We start from the raw sequence: 12,520 nt of genomic DNA, 5'->3' as shown, positions 1-12,520 counted from the left end.
GAAGGAAGTGAAATGGAGGGAGAGAAAGGGCCAAAAAAAAAAAAAAAAACCAAACAACCCAACCAGCATCTTTTGATTGTTTGTGAAACAATGCAGGCGACATTCCAATGAAAACTACAAAGGCGACACATTCCTCTTTTTAATTGAGTCCCCTCATATGACCCTGCAGTGAGTTGAAAACACATGCAGATACAGAGTTTTACAGCATTTTACAGATAAATCTTTTCATGGATTTCTCCTTTTTTAAAAAAACAAACAAAAAAAAACAAGAACACTAGCAGCAGTATCACAGTTATCTGATCATGCCATATAAGGTTACCCTGGGTGGTCATCTGTGGGTATTTTTATTACTTCCTTTTCTAGATCTGATGCTGATGAAGTTTCTCCGATTTCTGATATATCGTTTAATGGCCACTTCAAATGGCTGTTATGTTTTCCTCCGAACACCATGCACTTAACCTACAATAAACAACACTTCCTCGCATGCAAAAGGAGTCCGCCGCCCGCCCCAACTTTTATGATGTTGTAGCCGTAGCTTCCTGCTGTAACTCAGGACGTTTTATTAGTCAGCGAGGTAATGCTCTGTACACATAATATGTTACGAGCCCGCCAGCCAGTCAGCGTCCCGGCGTAAAGACAACAGTCAGCGCTGGAGGCTCTTGTCTCGTTGAATTTTACTTAAAGGTCCCATAATGAAGTATAAAGGTAGATTTCCAAGTCTCTTTTGATTATAAAGCAGGTCAAGTTTCTATATTAATACTGTGAAAGTATCAAATTCTGAGTCCACAGAGAAAAAGCACACAGCCTGTATTTAGAAAACGAGCTGTCAAGACTCTGGTTTCCTCCATGTCTCTGATAATTGACCTGAAATCTGCTATATTTTTATTTGATCACTCAGAAAATAGTCAGCCAATCAAATAAACAAGCTCAGAGCCTCCTCTTCTCTGATTGGTTCACCAACCTGTTGTTACCAGAGCTCCAGACAGGCGCCTGAAAAAGATGTTAAAGACAGGAAATAATGATTGTTACAGCAGCATTCACATGCCATTCATTGCAACAATGAAAAATAAGAAACTGATCTATCTAAAAATTGCAGACCTGTATAAAATTAAGCTATAAACACCCAATAAACTAATAAGTATCTACAAGTCGAAATACAAAAATGCATATAAATAAATATAAATCAATACTGTACATCAGAGGTAAAAGATTAAAGCTAGTTAATTATTATTTAAAAGAACAAGTAAAGTGCTGGAGTACTACGCATAAGACTGAGCTATTGCACAGTGAAGAGTCTCATGGCGGCTGATGGTTTTAAGCACCAAAACCACAAATATCAATGAAAAATTATAAAATACTGGACCTATAAGTAGTGCAAAACTTAATTTCTTTCCGTGTCATATGCTTTTCAGGTATGTGTTGTCTCCAACTAAGCATCGACTCTGGCCCAGACAGGAGATCTGTGTGCTCTTTAGCTCAGGATGAGACTTATGGGAGCAGCAGATGCACATGAATCAAGGTCCTTAGCAGCTCGGCCAGTCCACTGCCAAAGAGCAGCAGCGAGATAATGTGAAAAGCGAATCCCTCTTCCATTTTCTACAGTTCAGACTGTGTCATAGCCAGAGGGGAAGTTTGTAATTTATGTTAATGTGCCTGCGCCCCATAGGACCGAATATTAATAGAGCTAACCTTTGAGACTCTGTCTCTTTCACCTGGAGGCCCTGGGCCCACGAGAGGCCGGTGATTCGGATTTATTGAATGTGGAAAAAAAAAATGTTTCAAGTACACTGACAGATTTTGATGTTTCATCATTTCTTTTCTCTTATGAAATCATTTGAGTATGAGCAGTTTCTGTGTTTCCAGCTGGAACATCATAATACCACCTGTAGAAAACCTCCAAGCCTCATATATTTTTCAGAAGAGTTTCATTTTAATAATAATACTAACGGGGGAGTGTAATGTGATTTTTCATCCGGTTTTCCCTCTTGTGCTGCAGGAGCCGTTAGTCCTATCCGTCCTTTAACTGCACACCAATCTTTGTAAAGGTGTTGTGACACTGTAATCTCCCTGTCCACTCAGACTCATTAACAAGGCTGGTGAGGAGCTGACCTAGTTGTCATTGAGGCTGTTCAAGCACACAGGTTGAACCCCTGTGTTTTGTGTTTGTGTGAGTCAGACACAATCAAAGCTGGACCATGTTTGCCGTACGGTGACGGGGCTTCTGGGTAATGGTGACCTCTATGCGATGGAGAAATAAAAAGGTCATCCAGTTTTAGAAAGCGCAGCACCAATATCCATCTGACACATTTATTGAGGAGCTCCTAAATCAAGGTCATCTGCTCAGCTGCAGATTTCTTTTTTAAAGCTGCAGTTATAAAAGTATCTAGGCCACTGAATCTTGACTGAGATCAGACCACAAAAAGTTTCTCATATGAACAAAACCTGGGAATGCTAGTATGCATTAAGCTTAGAGAGAAGATCTGGAAATGTTATTCCCTCATGTACAAGACCACAGACTATCAGTGTGTAACACAAGACCAGGAAATGTCATTCTTCAGTGAATAAAATGTGGAAATGTTATTGACTAATGGTCTGACCTGCAGTCTGCTGTCGTCTAGCCGAATAGAAACTCTTTGAAGGATTTGCTTTTTTTTTTTATTTCACAACTTTTTCCCTCTGTGGTAGATCCAGAGACAGAATTAATCATATTGATTAAGTTGAACCTCATGGGGCAGAGCTAAAGATGTTTTTTCTGCCCATGTAACTTTAGACTGGAGGTAAGAGGGGAGGGGAGGGGAGGGGGGTAATTACCATACTGCTACTGCTGCAGCCGCAAACTGATAAATTACAGTCCAGCGACATTAAGCCGTCTGTGTTCAATGATCTATATAAACTTGTAGGTTTATATCAGCTCCAGCAGCCTGAGGATACTTGATGTTATTGCAGGTGAAGTCAGTCACCAGTTAGCTTAGCTTAGCTTAGCATAGAGGCTGAAAACGAACTAACAGAAGCTCTAAAGATTTCCTCTTTTGTTTAATTTCAGCAATAATCAGATTAATGAAAACAAGATGTGATTTCCTGTCTGCAATCTTCTCTGTGCTTAAGTTCAGATCAGTTACAGACCATTTCTTACATGAATAAACCACCATGTTTCAATAACAGTAGAGAACTGTAAACCAAAATGGACAGACACAGCGCTATCCATATTAGCTTTTGTTTGATTTTTGTCCATGAAGTGTAACTTTTGCAACACTCATTATCATTTTTTTCTTTCCCTGAACAAATGTTTGTTATGATCAGTTCATCAGAGAACAGTCGGGAGCCGTCATGTTGAAGCATAATAACCTGCTGAGCTGCTGATATTAGCAGGAGCTGCTGCTGCTGCTGCTGCTGCTGCTGCTGCTGCAAACAGTCCTCCTCACATCCCCGGGATGTGTCTGGACTAAAACTTGTTAAACTTGTCAAGTTCTAGCTCCCAAGAACTCCCCGAACTTGGCGAACGCGTTAATGAGAGACGACTGTACTCCATCACATACAGAAAGTTTGGTTTGTACTTATCAAGCAAAATAGAGTTGGTTTATTAGTGAGTTTTAGACGAGCTGGTGAGTGGATCGTGTTTCCTTTGGACAGATGTCAGACTGTTATTGTGATCAGAGAGCGTTCATGCGTTTTTAATACTTTTAGCAGCGTTTCCTCTTCGCCATTGAAGTTTTTCCACTTTTCGACTTCTGCTTCTCAACTCAGCAATTAATATTAAGTCCTTCCTCCTCCGCGTCAAGTCCGTACACTGAAATCATACACTGTGGGTTTGGGGGCCATATGTTTGTACTGTGAGGCAGACTTCTAAGGTCTCACATTCATCGCTTTTGCGCCGTTTAGCAGCAGACACACACAACGGCAGACACACAAAGTCCCCTGTTCACAAGTGCTGTCGCAGTAGGGAACAGTGGCGGTGAATAACTAAACGTCAGCACGCGTGGGGGTGGGAAGTCAGTGCCACTTTTGGTTCCTCTGTTTGTCCTTCTTTATCCACTTTCTCTGTCTGTCCAGCTCCCCAACACCAAACATGACGTCTCGCTGCGACCTCGGCAGCAGCATTGAGGCCTACTGTCGGCCTACACGCTGACATACGGCAGTCCATTTCTTTTGTAACAGGTCCAGGCTCCACGACGGGCCAAGAAGCTGACAGAAATGCACAGCCGGCCCAGACGCTCTACATCTCTCTAACCCTTTTTTTTTCTTTTTGGGTCTCCACAGCTGTGCAAATAAATGTAAAAGAAACTCTCAGGAAATTTAATCTTGTAATTGTTTTGGCTTCCAAACCTGCAGTCCAAAAGGGTCCCTCCTTTTTTATAGCCACATGTCTGCCAGTGTTTGTGTGAATAAATGGATTTTAAGTGGGCTTGGTACTAAAAGGCGCTGCAGCAGCAGATATTTTTTTTGAGTGGGAGGCGTTGGTTATCTCACTCTTGGTGTTAATGTGGCACTTGAGAAGTTTGTGTGGGATTTTAAATGTATTTATTAGATGAAATCCTGTTCATTTGCCCGACTGAAGGTGAAAGGTCGAAACTTGAGCTTAAATCTCCAACACCACGAGCAGCAATTTGTATTCGTTCCTTTTCATAAACTGTGCTACAAGTGAACCTTGCACTTTTTTTGGCACACGTTCAAGTATGTCCCCCAAGGTTGTTTTTTTTGTGCACTTAACAGAGCTCGCAGCTTAAAGACTCGTCTATATGTGTCGTTAATATTTGTCCACAAACTATCACGCATACCTGAAGATGCACTGTAGTCATGCAAACACATGCAGCTTCTCCTCCTCAGAGGGTCTGAACAACTACTGCCCGATAAATCCCCTGTCACAACACATTAGCCTGCCAGAGCCATTTGGTCAGGATGATTGCGGCTTATGTCAAGCTGGTTAGCGTTTAGCACTGTTAACCAGAGAGGGACTTGATATACGACCGTCGCCTCTTTGTGCTGTTCTCCAACGCCGCTACTGTGATTTACTGTGAGGGGGCAAAAAGACGTGAGAGGAGTGTCGATAAAGGTTGTTTTTAATTCTTTCTTTAGGTTTCGAATGTAGTGCCTGTTGTGCGTCTAAACTGTGAGACTTTGAACTTGAAATGATCTTTTGATGTTGTGTTTTCATTCCCCCTACTGTCATATTTTGTTAAGTCATTCCTTTTGTTTCTCTCTCTGCAGGCTGTGACAGGAAGATGTTTTGGTGACAAAGATTTCAGAGGAGGTTTGGAGAATGGGATACTGCTATGCGAGTAAGTTGTTCTCACCACCTCTTTTTATTTTGCATCTGACTGTCTTCACTCTGTTTTTAAGCTACGATCATTGTTGCTCTCATTTTCTCCTTCTTTCAAGAAAATGATGCTGCCTTCCTTGAAATAATTCTGTTTTCCATTTGGGCTGCACGACATGTTTAAACAGAAAAGCAAACAGATCCTATTGTGATAGATTTGGCAGATATGGCAATTGAGATGATGTAATTGAAATTGGATTTAGTTGAAGGTTTTTTTTTATTTTTAATGATGAGGATTATGAAGACGTGATTTTTGTTGGATCTTGTACCGAACATGTCAGTGCCACTTTTTTGAGCTGAGGGCAACATGAAGGCTACAGTGACTCAGCAGTATTACGACACAGGCTAGGGCTAGCTGGTTGGCATGTTAACTTCACTAGAATAAAACAATGTGATGGAAATGGAAGAAAAACACTGGGTTAAAAATGACGTTACCATTTGCCGGAGAGACGGCTCTTGAAAAGTAAACGAATGAAGTTTGATGCTGAACTTGCAAACTGGTAAAACTGATTCATCACATCTCCTCTCATGGGTTGGCGCTTCTGTAAAATAATGCAATCTCTTGATCAGTCGCCTCCATCAATGATTGTGTTTTTGTTTTTTTTTTACTTATTTTGAAGCTGCGCTCGCTCTTCTGTCCCCGTACACAGTGAGTAATCTGTTGCAGTGTTTTCTGGTGTCAAAGCAGAAAGCACCGTGCTGGACAGACAACAGGTGACAAAGGGCAAAGGTCAGGAGGGTCGCCTGGGTGTTGTGTTCACATCAGTGTCAATTGGAGCTGTAGCTACTGCAGAGTCATTTGATTTGGGTGCGGAGGCCAACTTGAACTTTTTCCACAGCCACATGTTAGTGGGGAAGGGATTTCAGACACTTTTAAGGTAATAAATGATTATGTAGCAAAGATAGATAGCTATAGATAACTAGCACTTTTAAAAGCAGCCAACAAAGAAAGATCAACACCAGAACAGAATAATTCTTATGCAGGTTTAGAGAGCCATCATTCATTTTTTCTTTTATTAATTCAGTGAACCATTTAAAGACTCACTGTGTTGTTTCAGTGTCATTACACACTGACAGTTCATAGGAAGTTGAAAGGTGAAAATGAACCTGGAATTAACCACCGTTAATTAGAAGTCAACAGGATGAACATTGGCAGTCAAGCAGGTTTTCCTTTCATGCTTTGCGTGGAGTTGCTGCGGCGTTGTGCTTCAGTGATCAGAGAGAGCGGCGTAACTGTTGAATTGTCCTCCGCTGTGACACTTGAACTCTTCATCCTCCCACTCGTAATGAGCCGAGGTGCTGAAACAAGACTGAAAACAACACACGGACACTCGCTCGCCTCTTTCTCTCTTCTGCGTTCCTCTGTGCCAAGTTCAGTTACACAAGCCCAGTGTTGTTTACTCTGTCTTTATTGTGAACACAGACATCAGCACCAATTAACAGCGTCTCGTTCGGTTTTGGTTTTTCTGGGATATCACGGAGCATCTGGAGGAGCTGTCGGCCGATAACTAACCTGTAACTGAAGTGGTTTCATGTCTCGATTGTTTCCATCTCAAGTGCAACTGGACTGATCAAGTTTACGCTAAAAAAAACGTTGTAAATAAAACCCATCTGTCCCGATGCTCAGCAATCAGGCAGGGAGAAACTTGGAGAGGAGAAAACATGCACAAAAAAAGAAAAGGAAGCTGCTACATTATTCTCATTTTTCAAGAGAGGAAATATTGTTTTCACTGTTGCTCGCTCTGTCCACCTACACATACAGTACAGTAGCGTGTGTAGAGCAGAGAGCAGCCTTCTCCTCCTGGGGTTGTTGAAAGTTATTCTGGGAAACATAAAGCAGGAAATCTCTAACTGAGGTGAAGTAGATGAGGCAGACAGAGGGAGACGGGTGCACTAAAGAGGGGAAATGACAGCGTTTTCATTGCTGGAATGCCACGGACATCAGAGGGGCCGCTAATTTCTAACGCCGCCAGAGTGAGTATCCAAGGGAGGGTTTTTCCTTTTTAACACGCCTGAATTGTTGCAGTCTCTGATGATAAACGTTAAAAATTTAGATGGAGAGATGCGTGCGTGGGAACTTTATTCTCCTCTAAGTCATGAACAAACGGTTTAGAGTTTGTACAGTAGGACTGGACTGTAACTTCAATGTTTGCGTGTGTGTTTGCACTGAGGAATAATGACAGGACACGCCTCCTCACATGTGTTATGTCACTGTGATATGAAGTGAACTAGTGAACAGCTCCCTGGAGGAGCAGCAGCAGTGATTCTCCTCTCTGATCCAGGATCTGTGTAGTTGTTATTGACCTTCCAGACGCTACAGTGGGACCCTCAAAAATGTTTCTGTCTCCTGTTCTCTAAAGAGACACACACTCGGCTCACACACACACTCTTTTATCTCTTTTGCCTGCAGTTATTTCACTCTACTTGTGCCGAGTATCAACTTTGCAATGCAAAGTTTAAGAGGCTTTTATCTCAGCTGCTGCTTCTCTTTTAAAAAAATATTCAAATTGATGTTGTGATGTCGTCTTCTCTGTGTCACTTCTGTCAGGTTGCTGAGCTCCATTAAACCTGGCCTGGTGAAGAAAATTAACAGACTTCCAACACCCATCGCTGGTCTGGTGAGTCTTCTCCCCCCTTAAATCACATTTACAGCTTTCCCCAGCAAAACCATAAGAGGATTCTTTCATCGTAACTTGAGATTTGGGCTTTCATACCTGTGCAGCTCTCTAAAGCCAAAGACAGTTGAGCGCTGAGGTCAGTAAACCTTATAAACAACCATATATACGACTCTGGGGTGTGATGTCTTATATCAGATTACTGTATCTATGTTTTGAGCGTTTTGAAATCCATTCGGCGCCAGATGGTTCGATGCACGGAACCATCTGTGGGAAGAAAGCCTTGTTGGAAACCGAAAGGCAGGCGTTTTCAGAATAATACTTGGCAGGTGATTGGATGAACAATCTGTCCATCTCAGGACAACATGGCAGCAGAGTGCCAAAGAGGACACGCAGCACAACAACAACAACAACAACAACAGCAACAAACTGATTCTTCCAAATACCAAAAACAGTTGCTTCATCTCAGTGCCCAGTGGCCCCTCCCTCGTTGGACACTGATTTGTCTGACTCATTGTGGTTTGGCCACAGGCAAATAGTTTGGATCATCATACATTTAATCTTTCTGTATTTTTTTTTCTGTAGTTTTGATCAATCCGGCGTCATTCACCATTTTTCTGCATTTGCAGCCGATCAGTTAAAACGAGAAACTCCACCCAGTCTGAACGTTATTGACTATTTCAAGATGTTTTGTTTACAATTAAAATACAGTTTAACCCAAGGCAACAACTGGAGGCACATACACATACAGTGATCACGTGACATGCAGATTAAGTGGCTTGCACAGAGTTTACATTATAAGATACAGTACCTGGTAGTGTTTGTGCAGGTGCAGGGAGGTTTAATATATCTTACATATCAAATAACGTTAATTTTATAATGCTGGCAACAGTGCGCAAATACATAAGAGTAGGAGAACACAGGTGTTTATCATGCACTGGACAGGCTACTAAGAAAAAAACTGCGACCCCACTGAAGCCACCAGGTGTGTAATCAGGGTTTGATTTCAGATACCTGCATGTGAAAGATCAGTTTCAGTCTCCACGGCCAAAGTGTCCATCAGCAGCCGTGTGCAACGCTGAGCCTTCACAGCTCACTAGTTGTACAGTAAACCAGTAGATAGATGCCCTTTATGTGAAAATCTGCTGCAGCATATTATAAGTCCCAACATTATTTACTGCCTTTACATTTATTTTTAATAGGTGAATTTAGTTAAGTGGGCAAAAATACTTGAAAAAGCATTTCTCCTTTTGTGCAGATTAAATTTCATGCTGCTTTAAAAAACCTGAATTGAATAGTTGACGTTATTGTCTGAGATTTTATTCAGGAATCTTAAAAAGGTTTTTCTCCTGCTTTGAATCAAAGCCTGTGGATTTCATTAGACCTGAACACTGAGACACTTCAGTAGAGTACAGTAGAGTAGAGTAGAGTACAGTACAGCTCTTTCATGATGACCTGAGCCCTTCGTCTGGATGAAGGGGCCGTTCAGGACCAACGTGTCAACAGAGGCAAAAAGAAAGTTGATAGTGTTTGAGTTAAATTCATTTTAATCTCATCTAACACCTAACGAGGTCTTTAAGTTTGTTCACGTTAAAAGTTCCTTTAAAGGGGAACTATGCAAGTCCGGTCGCTTTTCTGCTGTGTTGCTAACCCTCCTCCCGGCCAGGTGCATTTGTTTTCAACGAAGCCGGCAAACGTTATTTATCATATACGCGTTACGATTTGTATAGTCTAAACCGTCGTAAACAAGAGATTAGAGATTATGGGGCATGTTTGTGTCGTGGTGCCGCCGAGACGAGAGCTGGGACAACGGGTCGGCGGCACTGATCTTGCAAAGTTGGTTTTGGCCAAAAGGCGCTACAGTAGGTAGAAGGCAGAGAGTCTCCATTCTCCCTGTAACAAGTTACAAGTCATTTATTTAACCATCACAATTACTCTGAAGCTGTTTAATTAAGGTAAAAAATCTTGCATAGTTCCTCTCCTCCACGTTGAGCAGACCCTTATGGTCAGTGTTCATAGAGAGATACAGTACAGGTGATTAGTTCAAGTACTTAAAGACAAACAGGAGCTGGGTATTGTTACTGTAAATCGCAGCATGTCTGAACACACATAATAGTCCATCTATGTAGAAAATTTCAATTTGTTACCTACTGTACAGTAAGCCGAATCACAAATAGTACTTTTTATGATTAATATTCTAATTGGAAAGATGCTGCTTGGTCATTATTATGTGTTTTCTGTTATATATTGACAGTATTTTAGTTTCACCAGTAGTCTGTAGTGATTGATACCTGTAGTAATTATGACATTATAGTAAAAGATGTAATTACCCTGGGGTGTAAGCATGACAAGAAAAAAAACATAACATGACCATCACTAATTGGCCCAAAGGGGCAAATGAATCATCCACTGAGGGAGGACAACATGTTTACATGACTGGTGTGAGGGCAACAAATTATAAAAAGTTTTTAAAAAGAGGAAAATCTCACCTTCTGGGTGTTTTCATGTTTGAACAGTCTGAGCCTTTATACTTCAGAGTTTCATAATCTCTCCGCCCCCCGGCTGCGATTAGAGAGGTGAGAAACACATAAACAAGGGGTGCGCTGTTATCTGGCCCATCGTAATAAAACACAGGCTACTCCCCCTTCCTCTTCCTGTTTTGGGGGCTAATGGGAAAATGAGTCTCTGAGGAGTTTGGGCTGTTTTGTAATTACAGCAGCTACCTCAGCGCTCCGGCAGCTCGGCCGGTCGTGTCGGTCTGAACGGGTCGGTTGTTGCGAGCTGTGTTAACCCCAGCCATCTCCGGGTCGACTGGTTGGTATGTTCACGTTTTTTACAGTGTGTAAACAGACACACACATTTGGTGATCACCCCTGTACGTTGAATAGTAGTAATTCACATGTGTTAGAAAGGTGTTGTTTTCCCAGACATCGAGTTTATGGCAACAGGCGTTTGTGTTACTTCTCAGTGACGCACATGAAGGGGGAAAAATATAAATATACTCAAGACTGTTACATAAGGCCACTGCAGAGCCCAGGACTTTATTTTGTTTATTTTATTTTGCATGCATCACCAGACTGATAGAGTTCATATGAGAGAGTTGGCTGCTGTTTTTTTTCCTCTTTTTTTTTAATTTCATATTGAATAAAGTGAGTCTGGCATTTTTATAAAGCAGGCCCAGCTTCTATATTGAAACTGTGAAAAAAGTATCAAATCCTCAGTCCACAGAGAAATGCACACACAGACACACACACTGTTTTCAGAAATCGAGCCTTAAAACCAGCCGTCAGGGCTTCTGTGACTTTGTGATGTCATAACAAAGCAAACACTACAGCTGATTGGTCGGACAAGTTTAAATCCATCGTCTGTTCTGATCCAATCGAGACTGACAAAATAAAATACAGATCATGTGTGCTCTTATTCTGAAAATCTCTGTTTTCTTTACCTGACATCTACGTTATTGGTATTTGATTGCTCAGAAAACAGTTAGCCAATCAGAAGAGAGGGTTATGGCCTCCCCTCCTCTGACTGGCTCACAGCTTGATGATTTTTGGTATTAAAAAAAACCACAAACACATTTTCTTACGCATCAACAATTTAAATATAAACTACTGTAGGGATGCTCCAGTGCATCGGCCAATATTCGCGTCTTTGACCGCCATCGGCCAACGATAAATACTGATGGTGGTGGCCGATATTTATCTGTTCAGTGGCATATTGTGCTGACTCGGTGGAGAAGCTTGTTTCTCTTTATCTTTTTTCGGGGGACGTGACTCATGCCGAGATGACGGAGGTCACATGCACGTTCAATTTTTGAAAGTTAAGTGAGCGAAAATAACATTGTTTTGTGAGTAATGAAGATTTCTTGGTTTCCTTTACACAGAAGAGCGATAAACAACAGAGAAAAACATCGGTACCAACATCGGCCATCGACCGGATTGTTATTTTTAAACATCGGTATCAGCCCAGAATTTCACAATCGGTCCATCCCTAATATAAACCAGAAAAGTGTAAAAATATGAGCTGAATGCAGCCTCAGATGATTCCTCATGTGAACTGCTGTATGTTTAGAGCAGGACATTCGAGGCCTCGTTCCCTTTCTTCTGGGTGTAATCCTTGGCCAGGAATGGAAAGAAAGAAAGAAACAAGTGGGCATAACATCTTGCTGGTGACATCCCAGTGGCTTGTTCCTTTATCCTGACCAGCTTTTCTTCTGGAGTCTGTCAAGATCCAGGATCAGGGCGTGAGCGGCGAGCGCGGCTCCTCTTCCCTGAGAAACCACGGTGGTCTAATCGTACTTGGAGTCAGACACTGATTACAGCGAGGCTTGTGTTTAGAGGAACCCCCGCTCTTTTTTCTTTCTTTTTTTTTTCTACATCATACCAGACACACACACATGAATATACAAAACATAAACACGATAATAATCAGCATTATATGCACATTAGATCCTGGAATATGTGGTTCTCAGTAATTTCGCTGTTCGTTACCATGGAGCCTGTTTACTATGGAGCGTGTTTGGATCTGGTTGTAAACGTTATTTATTTGGCTCTTTGTCCCTTGGTCACATTTTTGCCCTAATTTATTGCTT

The 12,520-nt window shown here is 41.7% G+C and overlaps 1 protein-coding gene across 14 annotated transcripts in view; it reads left to right on the top strand.

The window, feature by feature from the left end:
- LOC146979359 (LIM and calponin homology domains-containing protein 1-like) overlaps positions 1 to 12,520 on the top strand; it is a 98,686-nt gene that overhangs the window by 33,641 nt on the left and 52,525 nt on the right. For all 14 annotated transcript variants that reach the window (XM_085789193.1, XM_085789191.1, XM_085789186.1 and 11 more), the window contains exons 2-3: positions 5,206 to 5,276; positions 7,863 to 7,932. In XM_085789193.1, coding sequence (XP_085645319.1) covers positions 5,206 to 5,276; positions 7,863 to 7,932 — 141 coding nt within the window. The remainder of the gene's footprint in view (positions 1 to 5,205; positions 5,277 to 7,862; positions 7,933 to 12,520) is intronic.

This window comes from Trachurus japonicus, chromosome 10, assembly GCF_045865225.1.
Source record: "Trachurus japonicus isolate A0001 chromosome 10, Traja_1.0".
Taxonomy (NCBI): domain Eukaryota; kingdom Metazoa; phylum Chordata; class Actinopteri; order Carangiformes; family Carangidae; genus Trachurus; species Trachurus japonicus.
Note: the sequence above shows the minus strand (reverse complement) of the source record. Positions and strands in the feature narration are given on the sequence as shown.